We start from the raw sequence: 22369 nt of genomic DNA on the forward strand, positions 1-22369 counted from the left end.
AGAATATGAGTACTGATTTTATATCACACATTAGTTCAGTTATCAGGCCCAGTATTTAGTTCAAATTGATTTTGCCCGGCATGGCCAGGTGGGTTAAGACGTTCGACTCGTAATCTGAGGGTCGCGGTTTCGAATCCCCGTCGCACCAAACATGCTCGCCCTTTCAGCTGTGCGTTATTACGTGAAGGTCAATGCAACTGTTCATTGGTAAAAGAGTAGCCCAAGAGTTGGCGGTGGGTTGTGATGACTAGCTGCCTTCCCTCTAGTCTTACACTGCTAAATTAGGGACGGCTAGCGCAGATAGCCCTCGAGAGGCTTTGCGCGAAATAAAAAAAAAAAACAAAATGATTTTTTATCAGTTTCTTTATTAGCAGATATTAAAAACAGGCTAACGACAAAACCAATTTTATGTTATATTATGGTTGTGAAACTAACAGAAAATCTCACAAATTATTCCCAATAAATGGCTATTGTTTCTTTCCTTATGGCTTTTTTGTAGCATCCACTGGTCTGTGACGTTGAATGTGCGGTACTGCAAATAAAGGAACGCTTTAATTGGTACATTAATGTATGGACCTTTACAGCAAGTCACACTTTAACTGGTATATTAATGTATGGTTCCATACAGCAAATGACGCTTTAACTGGTGTATTAATGTATAGTTCTATACAGTAAATGAAGTTTTAAATGGTTTATTAATGTATACACAAATGACGCTTTAAATGGTATATTAATGTATGATTTTATACAGCAAATGATGCTATAACTGCTGTATTAATGGATGGACCTACACAGCAAATGACTTGTGTTATCATATGTTTTATAAGCATTAAACCTGGTTTGTTCTCTCTTGTTGGCTCAAATTAAAAATAAATTTTTGAACTATCATTCTGTAGGGTTTACATGTAACTGATTCGTTTTGCATATAAGAAATATTCCTTAGTAAGCACTACAAATTGTAAACTCAGAAAATGATTTTACATTCTTTGCTTATTACGTTAACGTAGAACTAATTCAAATCTTTTGAGATGACCAAATCTTACAAGATATTATTAGGATTACGGTAAAAAATATATTAAATTGCGAGGGTACGTCAGTGCAATCTAATTATTATACGTTTCTAGTTTCTTTTCCATTGATTTGCAAGGTAAAGTATTTCTAACCCTTTTTCTGCACAAAACTGTGTTAATCAATGCATGTGTTTATCTTAAATGATTTCACTGTTAATCAGTTGGTCTAGTTTTGTTCAGAATTTCGTAATACTGTTAGACCCGACATGGCCAGATGATTAAGGCACTCTACTCGTAATCTGAGAGTCTCGGGTTCGAATCCCCTTCATACCAAACATGCTCGTCCCTTCAGCCGTGAGGGCGTTATAATGTTACAATCAATCCCACTATTCGGTGGTAAAAGAGTAGCCCAAGAGTTGAGGGTGGCTGGTAATGACTAGCTGCCTTCCCTCTACTCTTACACTGTTAAATTAGGGACGGCTAGCAAAGATAGCTCTCGTGTACCTTTGCGCGAAATTTAAACCCAAACAATCGAAAAAATATTGCGTTCTCTTTAACCTGCTCGGTTTCTTGTTAAACAATCAACTCATTGTTGATAATTTAGTCTTCTGTAGGACCATATTAAGTTTAGATTAAACTGATAAATAGCTTCCTTGAGCAGTTTAGCATTTCAAAACAACACACAATGTTCGTTATTTGTTGTTGTTTTGTATTTTTTTAACGCATCAACATGTTTAACTAATAATATTTTTGTTACCCACGTAATTACTTTTGCTTACGCAAGTTTTTCAAATAAATTAGGTATTTAATATTATAATATCTGATGATATGGTGGAATAGTATGAAGACACTGATGTTGTGTTCCTTTTCTGTTAAAGTTAATGCCATTAAATTTGCTTAGTAATAAACAGTCATTAGATATTCTGGATCACCGTGTCGTTTTTATCTATTGAAATAAAGAAACCCATTATGGGTAACTTAAGTTACTGGTGGCAGTGAGTCAGTAACGATAGGCAACTCCGTTTAGTTCTGGTTTTGGTTCTGTTTCGTAGTAAAATTCATGAATAATTTACATGTTTCATGAATGTTATAGGTTGTTATCAGCTTTTATATCCACGCTGTTTATTTTACTTAGTTCAGAATGTGATATACTTAGAGACATATATTCTTATACATTTTTTTAAATTATCGTTTAATTTTAGCCGTGGATGGGCGATGGACTTCTTGGTCATCCTGGTCCACCTGTGGATTAGATTGTAAGCATCACCGCAGAAGGTCGTGTACCAATCCGAAACCTGCAAATGGAGGACGTTACTGTAATGGGAAAGACCTTGCAACTGGTAACTGTACAGGAGGCATGTGCAGAGGTGAGACTTCACGTGTGTGTCTATAACAATAAAATAATTTAATTTTGTTTCTAAGAATACGAATTAGTACATAAAATTAGCTTTGACTTTGGTAAGAAACAAATGAACCAAGTTACACATGTCATCAGCTTAGGTGATATGGAATTCAAACGACTGGGTCAAACTTGTTTGTTTGTTTGTTTCTTTGTTTTGGAATTTCGAACAAAGCTACTCGAGGGCTATCTGTGCTAGCTGTCCCTAATTTAGCAGTGTAAGACTAGAGGGAAGGCAGCTAGTCATCACCACCCACCGCCAACTCTTGGGCTACTCTTTTACCAACGAATAGTGGGATTGACCGTAACATTCTAACGCCCCCACGGCTGAAAGGGCGAGCATGTTTGGCGCGACCGGGATGCGAACCCGCGACCCTCAGATTACGAGTCGCACGCCTTAACACGCTTGGCCATGCCGGGCCTGGATCAAACTTTCGAACCTTTGAGACTTTTACAAACATATATACTTCCGTTATACAAAGAATCGACCACTTTACACTAGAAGGAATTTGGAACCTTTTTACAACCCGTGTCATCATGTCTAATCTGGCTTTTTCTGACAACCGTTTACCTGTACAATAGCCCTGCAGCGTAGTTCCCATTGTAATCTAATTCTCAAGCTAATCTACATTCCTTTTACTTTCAATGTCATTAAATACAAGGAATATCCTTGTATTGGAAATTCTAAACCTGATCTTTATGATCTATGTATATAAATATTTTCGTCACAAAAGACCGCTACATATCATCTTCATAAACAGCCAGTTTTTAATGGCATCACTATCTACAAATCGCCAAACAATGTCAAAATATCACTCTGGCACACGCCATTCCAAACTCATGTTAATATAACATACACTCTTTATACTCTGCACAATATTTTCATTAATTAAAGTTGTTTTAGACACGTGCAAGGAAAACTCATCATTTCATGATGTGAAAGGTTTCCTCAAACATGTCTGAAACGTATCCAAACATCAATTTTTGTGCATGAAACTTGATAAAATACATAATACATAAAACTAAGTTTGCATTCTGAAACGTATGTTCACAAAATGTGCAATTAATATTCAAACAAAAAATAAATGTATATTCTAAATAAAAACGAAAAGAGGCAAATAAAATTATTTTCAAAAAATGCTGTGTGAAGATGGAACTGTTGAAACGTTTCGCTTAAGTACGAAGTGTACATAGGAAAACCTTCAATACTATTACAAAGTGCGAAATTTTTTAAAAGAAAATGGGAAATTTGAAACGAGGTTATAAAGTATACACATAAAATCAAGAACCAGTAAGTATGAAGTGAACCAGGACAGACGAGAACCATTTAAATTAACATTAATATAATATGAAGTTCACACAGGAATAAATATTTCAATAAAGTGCAAAATATACACAGAACAACAATATTTACACTCAGTTTGCGAATCAATGAGACCGAATTCTGGGTATTGGGTAACTATAAATGTTTGTCACAGTTTACGTTATTCAAATTAGAACAAACAACTTTACTCTGAAAGAAGGACTACATTTGTTAATCTAAAAAAAAAGCAACACTTTATTGTTAAAACAACACACTTCCCAAAAGAAAAACAAAACAACACTTTACTGCCCAAAGAAAGCACTTCCCAAAAGGAAAAAAAACAACACTTTACTGCCAAAAGATTACATTTCCCAAAAGGTAAAAAACACTTTACTGCCACGAGAACGTACTTCTCAAAAAAAAAAAAAAACACTTTATTGGCAAAAGAACACACTTCCGAATAGTTTTCGGCCACGAAGATGAGGAGGTTAAGGGTTGGCTGGACTGTGCTCTTCATTCACAGAATAATAGAAGTATTCATATTGGCGTACATTTCAGGCAGATGCCGGACTTAAGTATCTGACTGCAGCAGGTAAGCTTCACTAGACTTTTCTGGGCTATCTGTAGGAACATAACTCACGAAACACACAGAGGAAACGCCTGTATAGAGTTAGTGAAACAAATTTTTTCTTCGCGACACATGTGGGATTTCGAATGACTTTTAGGGGCAACTTCCAAGAATATACCATGTTCTTGTAATGATCTTCAAATAATGCATTTACTGATTCTTAGTACATGCGTATCTTTTATCTCTGAGTTTATTCCTGAGGAAGTTCTGAATGGATTGGATGTCACAATTCGAATAGCGCCATGTTCCTATTTGGATATTTGTTGAGCTCGTGTAGCTTTGCGCGAAATTCAAAAAACAAACTTTTTACATAATAAAACACGAAGTATTGTAATAGATTACAAATGTACAGAAAAGAACATGGACTATTAATCGAATAAAAAAGTACACAGAAAAACATTAAATTTTAATATAAATATTTATATAGTAAATTACAAACTGTCTGTATCAAATATTAAGAGTTCATAAGAAAATATGAGTTGTCACAATACAGGTGGACATGTATTCAGGAAAACGTGAAACCCTCCAACAAAATGCGAATAAAACACGACCAAAATTCCTAATATTTTTCTAACTCCACATATGCAACTGGTTCAGTGGCTTCTAATAAAGAAATAGATGAATAATATTTTTTGTAACTTTCAATACCAGATCTCATCAAGTATCAGGTCAAATTTTAAATGATTATATAAAAGACATACAAAGAATCTTCTTTGTGTGTATGTGTGAGGGGGGAGAACAGGGGCATAGGCAAATATATGTAAGTGACAAATATTACTTTTGGGTGAAAGTGAAATGAGTGAGAAGCCATCTTGCCAATGTGTTGTAATATTTGGTGAGAATGGCGCTCTTAAAGGGTGTCTGAGGCTGCAGTGTAGGAGTGGAGGTGCCCACACGTTCTGCATTCCTCTTACCCATGTACGTGAAGAATGGAATCAAACATCACAATAAAGCTGTGATTTCTTGAAATTTCGTTCCAAAAGTGGTAGGCCCGGCATGGCCTGGTGGTTAAGGCGCTCGAATCGTAATCTGAGGGTCGCTGGTTCGAATCCCTGTCACATCAAACATGCTCACCCCTTCAGCCATGGAGGCGTTATAATGTGACGTTCAATCCCACTGTTCTTTAGTAAAAGAATAGCCCAAGAGTTGGCAGTGGGTGGTGATGACTAGCTGCCTTTCCTCTAGTCTTACACTGCTAAATTAGGAACGGTTAGCGCAGATAGCCCTCGTGTAATTGTGCGCGAAATTAAAACATAATAAACAAACCAAAAGTAGGTAAGTGCACCTTTCCAGCAGTAACAAAACATTATCACAATTTAAATGGCACAGTTTGTTAAAACTTCAACAAATCTCAGTCAGTATGGAATCACATAGAACGTACTTAAGATCTCTGTTACACATGACTGTGAATACATCCAAAAGGAAACTTCCCACAAATGGATGTAAAGTGTTTTAAAACAAGAAACAAACAGTTCCTTGTATGTTAAAATAATGATATTTTACACTGTATACTAATTTGTACCCTCCAGTGGCACAGTGGTATGTCTGCGGACTTAACACTAAAAACCGGGTTTCAATACCCGTGGTGAGCAGAGCACAGATAGCCCATTGAGTAGCTTTGTGCTTAATTCTAAACAAACAAATACTAATTTGTAATGAACATTACAAAATATGATTTATAAAAATGAAGGTAACACGTTAAATAAACAACATGATACACGCAGACTTTAAGTATTTCGTAACAAACCACGAGTTTATTACAGGGCGCTCAGGTAAAAATTAATTATTTTACACTGTCTGTTCCTCTGTAATTTTTCAAACCACATATCTAGTCATTAAGCTCTGAAAATATCATATTTTACGTATATTTGTGTCGACCCGCCCTGCATTATCTTTTTGTTTCCACTGGGTAGCTACTAAATCAACCAATTCTAAAAGCTAAAAGCATATGTTGGGTTCCTGCAAAATGAAGCCAACACGGTTAGTCCATGCGGCTTTTAACTTTGAACAGGCTTTATTGTTTGTTTGTTTTAAATTTTCGCACAAAGCTACTCGAGAGCTATCTGTGCTAGCCGTCCCTAATTTAGCAGTGTAAGACTAGAGGAAAGGCAGTTAGTCATCACCACCGACCGCCAACTCTTGGGCTACTCTTTTACCAACGAATAGTGGGATTGACCGTCACATTATAATGCCCCCACGACTGAGAGGGCGAGCATGATTGGCGCGACGAGAACAGGCTTTATAATAGCCTTCAACCTTTTGTTGTTGTTGTGTTTTTGTCTTATTTGAAGTCCACAGAAACTTACCTTTGTTTGTGTATTTGAAAAAAGTAATTTTTCCCTCTCTCAGAAAAAAAAAAATCTTTGAATATTTATGCACACAAGCAACATGCTTCGTATGAACACCAGTAACTACATATTATACACTTTATACTAAGACTATTCAGGAAAGATAATACTTTGAAAATGTAGTGTTACAGGCACTGAATGCGACATGGAAGAAAAATTGATTCATATTGCTTTTCTTTTAGGTTGGGAATGAATATTTAAAAAAAAATCTCTTCCCACCAGAGCTTCGAACTTTGAATTATTAACCAATTCTTTTAAGTTTGATGATCACGACTCGGCACCTTTATATGTTATTTTTCAACGGTTTCCCGTGCTATCCTTTTAATATAACATGAATGAAGCTCACGTAAGGTTTCATGGCTATGGGAGCTTTGTGTGTAGTAAAACATTTTAGCGTAGAATATAAAGTCATCTATGAAAACACATCCTTTTAAATGTAATATAAAACTTTTTGTCTCATGTTCGAATATGAACCCTTCAAAAACAGATGAGATGAATTTATACCATTTTTCGTACTCCCAAGCTAGAATATACGCCGTTAACTGTACGTGGCTCATAATATGTAGCTACAATGTTCACCAAAACCTCTCGCCACAGATGTCGATACACATGTTGGAACTGTACACGTATTGTTTTCTAACAAATGTTTGAAAAGTTATTCTTCAACAGCGTTTGTGATCAAAAAGAATTTTAGCTTGTTTGTTAGCTTTTCTTGTTAGGTTTTTACTGTATTTAAAAATAAAATACAATAAAAATTTTGAAACCTTGTGAGAGAGTGTTCATGTTTAACATTTCGGTCAAAAAAGTCCTCTTCATGGCCTACATCTTTCTAAAGTCCTTATCATGACCTACAACTTTTTAAGGTCCTCATCATGACTTACATCTCTTTAAAAGTCCTCATCATAACCTACACCTTTTTACCTACACCTTTTTAAAGTCCTCATCATGACGAACATCTTTTTAATGTTCTCATTATGACCTACATCTTTTTGAAGTCCTCATCATGACCCACACCTTGGCAAAGTCCTTATTGTGACTTGCACCTTTTTAATGTTCTCATCATGACCTACACCTTTTTAAGGTCCTTATCATGACTTACATCTTTTTAAAAGTTTTGTTATTGTGTGTACATATTTTGAGGTCTTGATCACGATACACTTGTGTCTGTTTAATTAATATTTTGTTTAAATACCGTACTTCTATAACGCGCCTTCTAAATAAGACAAAACAGTTTATCTATGGTGGCGTTAGGCATGCAATCTTTGTTATGTGTCTGTTCAAGCGAAATCGAAGTCTGTTATTTTAACTTTTCTAAGCAGATATTTCTTTATATCTAAAATGCGCAAACTTAAGGTTTGAGAGGTTAAGATGGATATTCCCAATGTCCAGATAGACACAAATTTCGAAAAATTGAGCACCTTTTATCAAATGTCTGATAATTTTCCTTGTATGAATACATTTCTCATAAAGAATTCTATCTGAAGACTTGGGTTGTAATTTCTGCAAATAATGATCAATTGGCGTGTCCGAACGTATCGTTATTGATTGTTAAATTGCTTATGCCGACTCAGCGCACTCACGTGATGCAGTGAAATCCAGTAAAATGTTAATATTTTTGTTATTAAAAATACAATTGGAATTGGAAAATAAAAAACACGCAGTAATATGTCTTTGCGAAAATCATCGATATCAAATCACTTATCACTTCTATGTAGTCCGACACTAAGATGTAAAATTACCGATTTCCGTTTGTTGTTGTTGAGGTTTCTTTTTCTTCTTCAAACTTTCATATTTATCAAGGCCTTCAGTTTGTTACTTCTTCCCAACATTGCTAAATTTTGTAGGTTCTCATTATTGCTCCAGAAAGATTTTAGTTTTGATCACAATACAGTGAAAGTAATAATAACACAACTGGAACCAAAAATATCACTTAAGGTGGACTAGTCGAGTTGTCAGATGATGCTTGAACAAAAGCACAAAATAACGATAGTTTGTTTCGTATGAGCTGGTAACACCAAAATGTATTTAATTTTGGTTTAAAAGTGCAACTAAGGATCAAATTGCTGTAACTGTGTAATCGTAATTATTGTGAACAAGAGAAATATAGTAAGTACATTTAAAGTACAGAAATAGAAAACCCCAACTCTTAAAAATACCATTTCAAATACATTAAATGAAATTATGCTGTAAATTTATAGTGACAAGGTACCCATTTGAAATAAATATAATGCAGAAGAGACAACTGATATGATTTGTTTTGAGTTTCGCGCCAAGTTACACGAGAGCTATCTGCGCTAGCCATCCCCAATTTAGCAGTGTAAGGCTAGAGGGAAGGTAGCTAGCCATCACCACCCACCGCCAACTCTTGGGCTACTCTTTTACCAACGAATGGTGGAATTGACCGTCACATTATAACACCCCCACAGCTGAGAGGTCGAGCATGTTTGGTGCGACGGGGATTCGAACCCGCGATCTTCAGATTACGAGTCGAACGCCTTAATCCAACTGGCCATGCCGGGCCCAACTGACATGGATATTAAAAACTTTTATTTGAAAACATAAATACGAGTAACAAAGCTTTAACCTCATCAGGTCTTCATTAGATCATGTAGTAGAACTAACAGGACCCGGCATGGCCAGGTGCTTAAGACACTCGACTCATAGTCTGAAGGTCGCAGTTTCGAATCCCCGTCCCACCAAACATGCTCGCCATTCCATTCATGGGAGCATTATAATGTAACGATAAATCCCACTGTTCTTTAGTAAAAGAGTAGCCTAAGAGTTGGCAGTGGGTGGTGATGACTAACTGCCTTCCCTCTAATCTTACACTGCTAAATTAGGAACGGTTAGCGCAGATAGCCCTCGTGTAATTGTGCGCGAAATTCCAAAAACAAACAAACAGAACTCACAGCGTGTCGAAGTGTGATTTAAAAAATATTCTGCTATTTCGCCGTTTCTTTAACGAATGAATAACTAACGACAAAAATTTCAAGTATTGAATACTAATTAGACGTTGCAAGTGGTGTTATTAAATCCCCCTAAAAAATATCTGTTTTTATTTGTTATTATTCACTAGCCAAAGCTTTTTCTCCGCAGCATATTAGATATCTCTAGTTTTATGAAACCTACTATAAACTTTGCTGTCACAATGTGAACTGCCACACATGTGACACCCTCAGAGGGAGTGTCGGCAGAATGAGATATTCTGTGTAACTGAAAGGCGGATTATAGGCGACACTGTACGAGATTTTGGATTATTTTGATGAGAATTTGAAAGATGTAACCAAGTGTCTACAATATACTACACTTCTCTTTTGTGTTTGTTTGAAAGCTATATTCACTTCAGTAAACACACGTGCACGTTGTTGCATGCATATCTTGGCCTGTTTTTAAACTGGTTTCGATTTAGCTTCTTTACCGATCTTGCTTTCAAATACACAAAGAAAGGAGTTTTATAGGTATATGTTGGAAACCTAGAGAATATGTTAGTTTATTTTGATAAAAAAAGTGTTTAGATTTTCAAATGTACAACAATTTTTATTCTATTTCTTGCATTTTTAATCCCGATGTTTTCTTGTGCTGCTATTGCAAATCAGAGTAAGAAGAGGAATAGTGGGTTGAAAGACTAAGTAAACAATGAAACATGTTCGTGATATCAAATTAGTTAGTGATCAACCTGTTCTTTCATTTGTTGTTATTTCACATAACTCAATGAGTACAAATTTAAAATCTCGGATATTCATTGAGCTATTATTGAAATACTTATACACACATTATCTTTAACTAATTTTGTTGTTTAAGCCACCTTAAGGTGTTAAGCATGTCCAAATAGGAAATTGTCAGAGTTTTTCCTTATAAATGAATACCAACATCAATTGAAAACTATAATTATGGAAAACAAGTCGAAAAAAGGAGTTCATGAAATTCACATGTGTTATACGGTGATCATTTGAATACTGATAAACTGGAAATAGAACGTTAAGTTTATAACATATCAAGTTGATTTATTGCTATTTACTTATTTGCTTGCAAGCAGTGACTGTAATTTTTTTAATACTTAGTATATAAGTTATTGGTATTAGTGGCTCATAGCACTACGTAAGTGGATCATATTGTAACAAGTTGTTTTTGGCTTTCAACTGTATACTTGTATGACTTAAAACGTGCCTTTGTTTTTTCTTTCTTTCATCTACTTCACTCAGCGTTGCTGCCTCATTTCAGCCTTCGATTTCTCAATTCTTGCACGAGGCTGGCGTCTTAATATACAAAAAAATCAAACAGCTCTTTCGCTCCACCGTAGTTTTACAGTGTCTTAACTATATAGCAGATCCCTGAAAATGGTGAAAAAATATCTTCTTTATTATACTGTACATACACACCTGCTGGTTTCCTATTAATATTTTAAACTGTACTCATTATTTCTTTAGTTTTCTTAGTGACATCTAGCTACAGTTCTCTGGAAATTGAAAAACATTGAAGTGTATTCCTTCTCGTCTCCTATCTTTACCTTCATAGTAGTTTTCTTGAAACATAAGGTGCTAAAATATGCAAGACACTTTAAATAAAACCTATTTTACATAGATCAGCTGATAAAATCAACAGACTAGCTGCTACTGAAGAATCCAATGTTTAAGATGTTTAGTTTTTCAAGTAATTTACAAAAAATAAGGTGGTCAAAGTGATAGCTTACTGTTTTAACAAAAACCGGTAAATAAATCTAATGGTGTACAGAAATGAGAAACCTCTTATTAGGATGCTCGACTCACAGTGTGAGAGTCGTGAGTTCAAATCCCCTTCACTGAACATGCTTGCCCTTTCAGCCATGATAGTGTTATAATGTTACAGTCAGTCCCGGTATTCGTTGGTAAAAGAATAGCCCGATTGTCGGCAGTGGGTGGTGTAGACTAGAGTCCTTCCCTTTTTGTCCACCACTGCTAAATTAAGGGAAGGCTAGCGCAGATAACCCTCGCATATCTTTGAGCAAGAGTTTAAACAAACCAAACATTTTATTAATAACACTATCTTGTGGTCACATAGTGATAAAGTTAAATCAAGGACTAGCGTCGGTGTAGACCCTAGTTTAACAACGTTATTAATATGTTACCAGGCAGAATAAAATACAAGATACTGGTTTTCAAACACCAAATTAAAAAACAAACGTCGGAAAACATTGCCAATAAGTGATAGTCTTGATTATTAAACACTGTGATAATATTACATATCTTAGATTAGAGGGCGAAAAACAATGGGCTAGAACAGTTTTAAAAAAAGCAAAAGCAACAGTTAAGTTTTAGGTACGATTTAATGTAGTTTATTGTTAAACCTATAACGCTATTATTGTGAATATTAATTAACAATAATTCTGGGGAAAGTTGAAATTAATATTTTTTTTTTCTGTCATAACATACCGTTTCGGAAACGTTACTTCTGCTGATAAAACCTTGGCTTAGTGAAGATTTAAAGCGTAATTAACTGTTGGTTAATTTTTATTGGCAGAAACTTATGAATATAGCTACTAAAATATCTAAACTTTTTGCTAATGAATAAAAGGAAAACAAAACTACAGTGTAAATTGTTTTCAAAATTGTTTTGACATATACAAAACTAGGATTAGTGCATACTGGCTATGTTTTATATGTATCAGTTTCTTTTTTGTCATAAATATTTATTAACAGATAATTATGGTTAAAATGAATAAACCTTAAGATGTCTTTGAATATATCATACATTGTAACATTTTTACAACTAGATACTGTTACAACTAGGAGTACTGAACTAGCACTGAGAGATTCTGTTTAATCTTGAATTCGAATGTCAAGTTCACACTACACATTTTAGTATTAGAAAAACTTGGATAATTGTATGTTTTAATCAAAAACATTTATTTTGTAGCTGTTCGCGATCGTGATGAAGTCATGGAATACGGAAGTAGTCAAGCCGAAAAGGGTAAGTTCTGAAATGTGCTTTACTCAGATTTTGGGGGCATAGTTCATGACATCTGCTACAGATCGTCTGTTTCAATAGCATTATGCCTAATTCGTAAGAGACATGTCATTGTGACTCAGAGACTGACTTTGAACAAGGAAAAATTTGCCTTTATTTTAAATATAACAATTCATAAACGTTGACTTTGTAAAGATTGTTGGTTATGTGTTCTTATTCGGTATGAATGAAGTTGATGTTTACTGTTTTTATTTGTTTGTTTGTTTAACAAAAAAATTCTTAACAACAGGTGCAACTTTTGAAAAGACATAAAATTTTAATAAATATTTTTGATTAAAACTGTAGTTGGAGTAAAACACCAGAAATTTAGGTTGTAAAAACATTTATATACCAGTAATATTTCTGGTTAACTGAAACTAATTTAACTTTTTGAATATCTATGTTTTCTCCATGCCATTGTATACGCGAATACACTGTAGTTATATCCCTTTAGATATGTCCCTTTATATTCCACATAATATTAAAGTTGATCTATCTGGTTTAAGACGTAATAACTTTACATATATTTTATGATACGTTCATTTTATGTGCTCTAAAACTGTTGTAATCCATAAAACACGTTCATTTTATGTGCCCTAAGACCTATCATTTTTAAATGTTTATAAAACTTGCATTTTTGTATAGTTCAGATAGGATATCTTCGCTTTGTGTGTTGTAGCACATATGTTATAAAATCTTTATATTTTATATGAGTTAGCAAGGACATGTTCATTTCGTACGTTGTGAGACATGTTTATTTCACATACAAAAATCGTGTCAATTTTATGTACGTAAATACCTATTAATTTTATATATTTCTTTTTATTATCGAATGACGTGGCTAAAGAGGTGATAGTTTCATTTTACTTATTATTATATTGTGGAAACACACACATTATATATATATATATATTTCAAGTAAAGAAAAATGGCACTGGTGGTGGTGGTGGTTTCTCAGGTGGTTAAACAAAAAATATGTGAAATCCACGTGCAAGTAAAGATTACACCGCAATGCAAAATTTACTCGAGCGGAATATCCGAATATCCAGATAAGACGCTCCATTTGGGATGAATTTTTTTACGTTCTGTAAGTTCGAATCCCTGTTCAGTTAGTCATGAAATACGTTCTTCCACAAACTACTTATTTGTGTAATGCTGAAAGAAGCTAAATATAAAAGATTTACCAAACCTATTTATCCACTTAGATATTAAAGTTTCTAAAACTGAGATTATTTCGACACCTTTAATTGAAAAGACTACTGTAATTTTGAAATGTATATTTGTTATATAGCTCAAACTTAACATCTGTTTATTTTTATTATGTTTACATTATGTCCGATCAATAATACTACATCAAGTAATTATACAGACACAGGAAGTATTTCTATATCGAATTTCCTTGAGAAATATCTTGGTGACAGATGAAGGATCAATGTGGTAGTCTTGTAAGCCTAGTCTGGGTTTACTTTTTTTTATAATGTTACTTGGAAAAATGGGCTGTGGTACAGCACATGAACTGTAATCTTCTGTAATTAATTATATTTTGTCGCCTGTTTCGGCATCTGAACTTGTATTTTTATCATAGGGAAACTCCAGATTATCGCAAAACTAATAGTCCATGTTGCATTTATGTGGTGATAACTTTGAAAACATAATACTGTAAAATTATACGTTGCATTGACAAATAGAAAAAAAAACCTAGGTAAAAGAAAGTTCTTCTCAAATGTATCCAAAAATTCTGTTTGGGATTTGTGAGTAATCAAATTATTAAATGTGAATCCCCGGGATACAACGTCGGTCGAAATATCCTGCTACTGTTTGTGTCGAGAGATGCACAATTTCATAAGAGTTAGCAAGGACTTGTCCATTTCATACGTTGAAAGACGGGTCTATTTCATATACTAAACATTTATCAATTTTATGTACATAAATACCTATTCATTTTATATATTTCGGATGACGTGGCTAAAATGATGAAACCTTGTTGACCTGAAGATGACCTAGGTGGGTCGAAACGTTGTTCTTTACTTTATTAGTAAAATTATTAATACCTATACCAGCCGTTCTGAGATACATTTTTATTTCAAGTGGGTTTCTCGTCATCGAGAATCAAGAATTACATCTGCAAGCTAGAACTTGGCATTTTCTTCCATAAAACGCGGAATGAGCTTTAAGATAACGAAAAATATGACGCAATTCTAAACAAATGTATTTTAAACATTTTATACTGTTCATGTCTATTATCATAATAACGAGGCAAAATGTTAAAAATAGAACTAACTCCTTACATTTTTGTATACTCATGAAACGCCGTTTTGATAATACCAACTGGAGGGTTTATATCCTCCAAAACTCAAACTTGTTTAATAACCACAGATGCAGTGTAAATCAAGCTGTCACTTTACGTTGTGACTAACAAAAACAGTTTGGTCGTTGTTGTTCTGCGGGGATTCCTATATGATACTATCATTGGTTCCCTATTCAACAATATTTTGCAAAGATCTATGTTGGTGATGTGTGTTATAAGAAAATGTATAGAAAGAAAAGAAACGCAAAGCATATCTGTTCTACAGTGAAATTGTACTAACTGGCACTTTGTTATGTTTTTTCTCTGCACATTAGTATTTCAGTCGCTTTAAGGTATGCATTCTGGATTCTTTTGTTGTGGACCTGATAATATTTCAACAACTCTAAAAATAAAGTATCACTAAAACACATTATGTCTATGAATCTAGATGTGCTACTCTTGCACAATATATTTCTGTAGTGTTATGGAACAACACTAATTTGACAGTAAAGAAATATTTGATACGCTGTGATATGTTTTCTGAGCTTTTACACGCATTTCCTGTAGCGATTCAATCGGTACACAAATAACAGTTTTGTAATTTTGATTGTATTTTATATTCATTTTATTTCTCCGCAACAAAAATTCATTATTGAAGAAATAATATCTACCATGCAACTTATAGGTTTCCACCAGGAACGTAAATCTTTAGATAAATCCATCAGATGAGACACCTGCAGTGAAATGAGCGCTATTAATTTCATTTCTTTGCTAGGAATCTTTGGATTTTTTTTTCTTATGAGGAAGTAGTCTAGTGTCTAGAAACAGAGATCATATAAGAAAACAAACGGATTTTATACTATCTCTTAAATTGTGATTGAACCGAAGATTCCAATTCAGCTAACCATAAATTTTCATTATCAGTTAAATCCTTTCTAAAGTCAGGACGTACAGATTAATTTCTTCTTTTATGATACACAATTTCCGTTTTACAGAATTTACCATTATACGGTTGGCTTCCAAGTTGGTCAGACCGGTTCTATATCAGTGTTCCGTAATTGGATTATACGAACATTCTTATGTTATCCTTTCTTATACTGTTTCTTACATTTTCTGTGACATTTATCATAATTTTAGTGCATTTTAGGAAATGGATAAAATGTTTACAACTGTTTACCACACAAAGAAAAAAAAGATATTGCTTTAAAATGATTTAAATAAAATCAGATTAACCGTATGAACAAGTCTGTAAGTTCCAAAATTTATTTAAACGAAAAAAAAGCGAAGAAACAGATGAAATCTGATATATTTGTTTTTCGGATACACACTGGCATGATTTATCACGTGATTCCAGTCGCTAGTCCAAGTACTTTTGAATTAATGTATCGACAATCTGTAGTTTTGCTGAAACACTTACGTAGGGTTAATGCAGCTAAATTATTGGAAGTCAGAGTGCAAGCTTGTTGCCAGTTCCCAGACTATTCGAAACTCCCAAGAGAGTAACTGAAACTGAAGAATCGCTTATTTATATCGTTGTATGCAGCAAACAGCCATTTGGGTTTTTTTTTCCCCTGAGTAGCCGATAAAATCTCTGTTAGCTTGGCGGAAACCTCAGTGTGAAGTTATCGCCGTGACGGAGGAGGGGTGGTAGTTCATTAGGGACTAATATCGGAGTCGTGGTCTACTATACCCCTTGCGGAAATGAGAGCATACATAGAGTTATTTTATACCATTCACTGTAATAAAACAGATGGAAATCTTGATATAGTCAAATATCACGACTGTTGTACAAAACCAAACTGTTTTTGTAACCCCGAAGCTGGATAAGACGCAGATTTCGTTTTGGTTTCACTCCCAGAGGAAAGAATGGAAGCACACTGCCCATGTGTGATGCAGACATAATTGCTACATGATACTTTGCTTACTCTCTCTTCCCATTTCTTTATCTGATAACAGATGCTATTTTAATAAACTTACATTATTTTCAACTGAAGGATATAAGCGAGTGCTACATACTAGTAATTTGTATTTTAAATTTTGTATACAAAAGCTGGCGTGTAATGAACATTTAGTTTTTCATCAGAAAACATGGGTTGCTTATGCTTCGGTACGATTACAGTTGTGTGAGTCCGCAGACATACCGTCCTGCCGCTAGAGGACATTTAGGTTGATCTATCTAAAATTTTTAAGCGTGGCTTCAATACAAACAAACACGTTGCTTCTATTAGATCAAAATTCCAAAAACTAAGCAAGTGAGTTAAAACTAAGGCACTTACAAGGTGTGTAAAGAGCAACCACATTCACGATGTATTATTTTATCAATTATTTTTAAACAGCATCTTTGAAATTCAAGCTTGATATTTTTGTGGGGGTGAACATCAGTAAATGGAAAGACAGAGCTTACGATAAATATATTTTTAATAATTTGGGGTAAATGCGGTTGCTGACTGGCCAGCTACCTTCCATAATACGTTTACCTGAGCTGTAAGTGTCTCTGTCCTGTCCGCTTAGCCTGTGTGCTAAACGGGGGTGTTCAGATTGAAAATGCCAAATATCTATTACAATGATATATCTAGTCTAGACCTGAAAACGACTATACTGAAGAAATGCCAAGTAAATAAAATGTTTGGTTTTCGATACATCTAAATTCTCTCGAGATCTATGTTTTTTAATTGTGGTAATAAAATTATTTAAAGACGTGTAAGATAGATTGTGAGTGGTATTGGCAATATAGGTTCGACACATCTTAAGCAAATAAAGTTATCTAGTGAAGTGGTTATTTGACATAATCTGTATACAGCAGTTGAAGTATGACGCATTATTTAGTCTGTTTATTTTGTGTTTTAAGTAGAAACAGGTACTTAAACTAACTATCAGTTAGTTTTGTGTGGACCTTGCTTACCTCATAAGTCCTGACTTGACATCGTTTTGGTCGTTATATCAGACATCGACAAAAACATTCTCCAGTTAAACATTTCAAAGCAAGCGAAGTACAGATTGTCCCAAAAATCAGGAACCATGGGCGCTTCAACGAACTCTCCAGAATGTGTTCCACGTGTTGCCCTTGTAATTCGAAACAAGTTTGGAGATGGTATTTTCATTCCATATAACCTGTCACTGTCACTGTCAATGGTTTACATTGCAAGTCTCTTTATATTTAGCTAGTAATTTCCAAATAGCATTGTGGATGTCGTGAATTGAGTTCAGCAGGGACCTTTCGCTGGACCAACCTTCTGTGTCACACAGCAAGATGAATTCGTTCGTCTCATGCAGCATCATCATCATCACTCACATGTCTGGTTCCGTACATTTCAGATACCTTTATTTTTGAACTATTCAGTCTGACTCACTCAGTCTCCAGAGTCCATCGTATTACAACTACAAAAACAATCAAACTTATTTAACAATTTTAACCAATGAGATGGGATATTGTTGTTAGTTATTTCGAGCAACAAAATAGATTGGAAATTCTAGAACTTTGTAGTTGAATGATAATTAGTGATGTCGAGAAAACCCACTAGTAGAGAAATATATATGCAAAAACGGCTCGTTTGGGTTGAGAAAATATTTTACGTAGAAAAGCGAACAACGTTTCGACCTTCTTCAGCCGTTTTTGCATATATATTTGTAGTTGAATGAATGTTGGTAACTAGTGTGCCGCTTAAAAATCGTTTATTCAGAGTATATATATATAAACAGTAGTTTTGGTATAACGTTGATTCATACCAGAAAAAAGGTACAGACAAAACTGTAATAATTCTATAAATCATTATATTAATTTGTAGGCTCTAAACGAGCTCTAACTGTACTCATTTGTTAATCACATAATAACAGTAATTATTAGCTTTATTACCACTAACGGTAAGTATCCGTTAGTTCGTAAGTAACAATAATTATCCAATAATCTCCCAGCAACAGTAATTATCTGTTAATTTTCCAAGGATCATTATGGTAAGTCGCTGGATACATTTAGAATTTTAAAATTACCCCAGTTCAGGGTTTTATTTTTCCCTGAAATTATCATTTATCTTAATAAAACTAATAGGAGATTTGGACAACTTATAAGTACCGAAACCCTTAACAGCGGTCATGCTTAATGTCGCAAATAGGTTTTCTTTGAGATATTTGATATAAAAACTACATTTTTATAACCTGTGATACGAATGTGTGTGTTACGAAATATCTATAAGCTATATTCATCGTTAAAATGCTCCTGCTTTCTTTGATTTAAAAATGAACTTTAAAAGATTTACTGGTAAGGGTATTAATCATGATTTGATTTGATGTACTGAGATTGTAAATGTGAAAACTTTTATGTATTAAATAACAATAATGAACGTGGAAAGGCAAAGCGGGTGGCAAAAACACACAGTTAAGGTATATATTGAATGTACCCCAGAGTAAAGACTTACAAAAATGACGAATCATCAGAAAAGAACAGAGCAGAGAAGTTACAGTATTCGTACAAATATTACATGAATCAGAAATTAAATATATCATATCAAATAAATTACATATATAAAGTTAATGCTATGAATGTATGAATACGGAATGACACATATCTACTCAGTCTTATAGCCCGTATGAATAGGAATTAAATATATCATACCTTAGTTCTATAAAGTTTTGAATAGAAGGAATTACATATTTCTTATTTTGTTAGTTCTGTAAATTGTACAAGTAGAGGGAATTAGATATATCATACCTTAGTTCTATAAAGTTTTGAATAGAAGGAATTACATATTTCTTATTTTGTTAGTTCTGTAAATTGTACAAGTAGAGGGAATTAGATATATCATACCTTAGTTCTATAAAGTTTTGAATAGAAGGAATTACATATTTCTTATTTTGTTAGTTCTGTAAATTGTACAAGTAGAGGGAATTAGATATATCATACCTTAGTTCTATAAAGTTTTGAATAGAAGGAATTACATATTTCTTATTTTGTTAGTTCTGTAAATTGTACAAGTAGAGGGAATTAAATATATCATACCTTGTTAGTTCTATAAAGTTTATGAATGAGGAATGTGAAAAGGAAGCTCATATATTTGTTATCTCATAATAATCAGTGATGTCGAGAAACCCACTTGTTGAGAAATTTATAAATTTATAAATTTATTTATCCCGTGTGGGTGATTTTTCGGTGGATTTCTGTTTTGAATTGTGTGTCAGTTCTTGTAATTTTGGGGTTAAGAAATGATATTTGATTGCTTTCTTCCTGTTCACATGTGAAGTTAATGTTGGGATGTATAGAGTTAATGTGATTGAAAAAATTAAGTATGTGTTCCGTAGATTTGAATCCAGCAACCGTGTCATCTACATATCTGTACCAGTATAGTGGTGGATGTAATGCTGTGTTAATTGCTTGTGTTTCAACTTGTGTCATAAAAATATTGGCTAGAACTGGTGATACTGGGTTGCCCATGCTTAGGCCATTTGTTTGTATATAGTTTTGGTTGTTGAACATGAAGTTTGTCTTTATCGTGGTGAATTCTATGAGGGTTGCTAACTGGTTACTGGGAATTTCTATAGTTGGGTTAGGGTCTCGGATATAGAATTCTAAGGCTATCTTGCCGGCTTCAGTGGTTGGAACTTCTGTAAAGAGGGATATAACATCGAAACTGGCCATAAAGAATGGCCAAAACAGAAATCCACCGAAAAATCACCCATACTGGACTATACATTCCTTGGGACTCAGCACATGAAACAAAACAAAAACTCAACATACTAAGAAACCAAATAAACACAGCCATAAAACTATGCTCACCAGATAAAATTAACGATGAATTAGACAAAATAAAACAATACTTCATCAACATCAATAAGTTTCCTCCACAAACCGTAGAAAACATTATACGCACACACCTAGACAAAAAGCAAAATCAACCACCAACTAAAGTAAATACAGCTCACGAATCAAAAAACCACGAAACCATATACTGCTGTATACCATATATTCCTGACATCAGCAAACAAATAACCAACATTTGGCAAAAATTAGTAACAAAATATGACATTCCAGTTAATACCAAATTTATTCAAAACCAGGCACAAAACTGAGGTCTATACTATGTAAAACTACACTGACAAACACCACACCAACATTATTTATAAAATACAATGTGATAACTGCCACGACTTCTATATTGAGAAACAAGTAGAAAAATGGAAACCAGATTCAAAGAACATAAAAGTCACCTTCACACGTTTTCGAACACTGCAAGTCAAATAAACACAACATAACCATAGAAAACACTCAAATACTAAATAAAGAAACAAACATAAACAAACGCAAAATTAAAGAAGCCTTACTTATACAACAACTTAAACCCAAAATAAACCAATATAAAGGAACGCCTTTATACCTATATTAATATAATAAAATAAATAAAATTATATATTCAAACATCTAATACCGCCCTCTACATTTCGACACACAGTTTCACAACCCCTTTCAAACATGTGGTCAGCTTCCGGTCAGTTACCTCTTTCTTTGTGAACCTGACGATGACCGAAGAAGGTCGAAACGTTGTTCGCTCTTCTATGTAAAATATTTTCTCAACCCAAACGAGCTGTTTTTGCATATATATTTGTTATCTATTCCAAATCTGATTTTTCATGAAATAGTAATCTCAACCTCTCACTAAAGCAGAAGTACCAGCCAGGAGATTTAAGGTGCATAACTGCGGTTAAACCTGACAAAAGTGCGTCAATCGTAAATAATATGATTAGCACATGATATCGAAATGAATTACTCTGAATATCAAATACAACACAAAGAAATGAATCAAGCATGAATTATCAAGCTGTCATGACTAGTCACTTTTAAGATCCCTCTTGGATTCTTTGTAGAATATTAATGATTCTTAAAATGTTATTTTAATATTTTTTGAAACCATTTTTAGATTTAGTAAGAAGTTGAATTTTATTATATCCCAAAATTTCCAGATTACAAGCTACTAAACCGTGAGTCCTTCTGTTTGATTTGTTGTTGTTTTGTGTGTGTTTTTTTGGCAATGTCATAAACTATAATAGTTCGAGTTTAAATCAAAGGATTTTATTAAAGTAAGTAAACGAAGCCCAATTACGTTTACACTTGTAAAAAAAATTAACCGTGATTGTGTTTAATAGACTTAAGTTTGTTTTTGATTGAAGTTAACTAGAAATATCTAAATTACTCACAATTTTTATTATTGTTAAAAATAAATATATGTAAATGTTTAGTGTTTATTTCCAGATAGTATATTTTTATTTCCAGTATATACTTTCTGAGTTTTAAAATGGAACTCATTTTAAGCTCTAATATGTATATATATATATATATGTTCATAGATAGTACGCACACTTGTCGTATCTTTGTCTTAATAGCTTTTATATAATGCTGCCAAGCTAATGTTAAAACGGGTGATTAT

General features: G+C 33.7%; 1 protein-coding gene across 8 annotated transcripts in view; it reads left to right on the forward strand.

Moving 5' to 3' along the window:
• The window catches only part of LOC143255837 (netrin receptor UNC5C-like), a 247732-nt gene that overhangs the window by 197605 nt on the left and 27758 nt on the right, over positions 1-22369 (forward strand). For all 8 annotated transcript variants that reach the window (XM_076512153.1, XM_076512145.1, XM_076512146.1 and 5 more), the window contains 2 exons: positions 2213-2377; positions 12581-12634. In XM_076512153.1, coding sequence (XP_076368268.1) covers positions 2213-2377; positions 12581-12634 — 219 coding nt within the window. The remainder of the gene's footprint in view (positions 1-2212; positions 2378-12580; positions 12635-22369) is intronic.

Source organism: Tachypleus tridentatus, chromosome 7, assembly GCF_004210375.1.
Source record: "Tachypleus tridentatus isolate NWPU-2018 chromosome 7, ASM421037v1, whole genome shotgun sequence".
Lineage (NCBI taxonomy): Eukaryota > Metazoa > Arthropoda > Merostomata > Xiphosura > Limulidae > Tachypleus > Tachypleus tridentatus.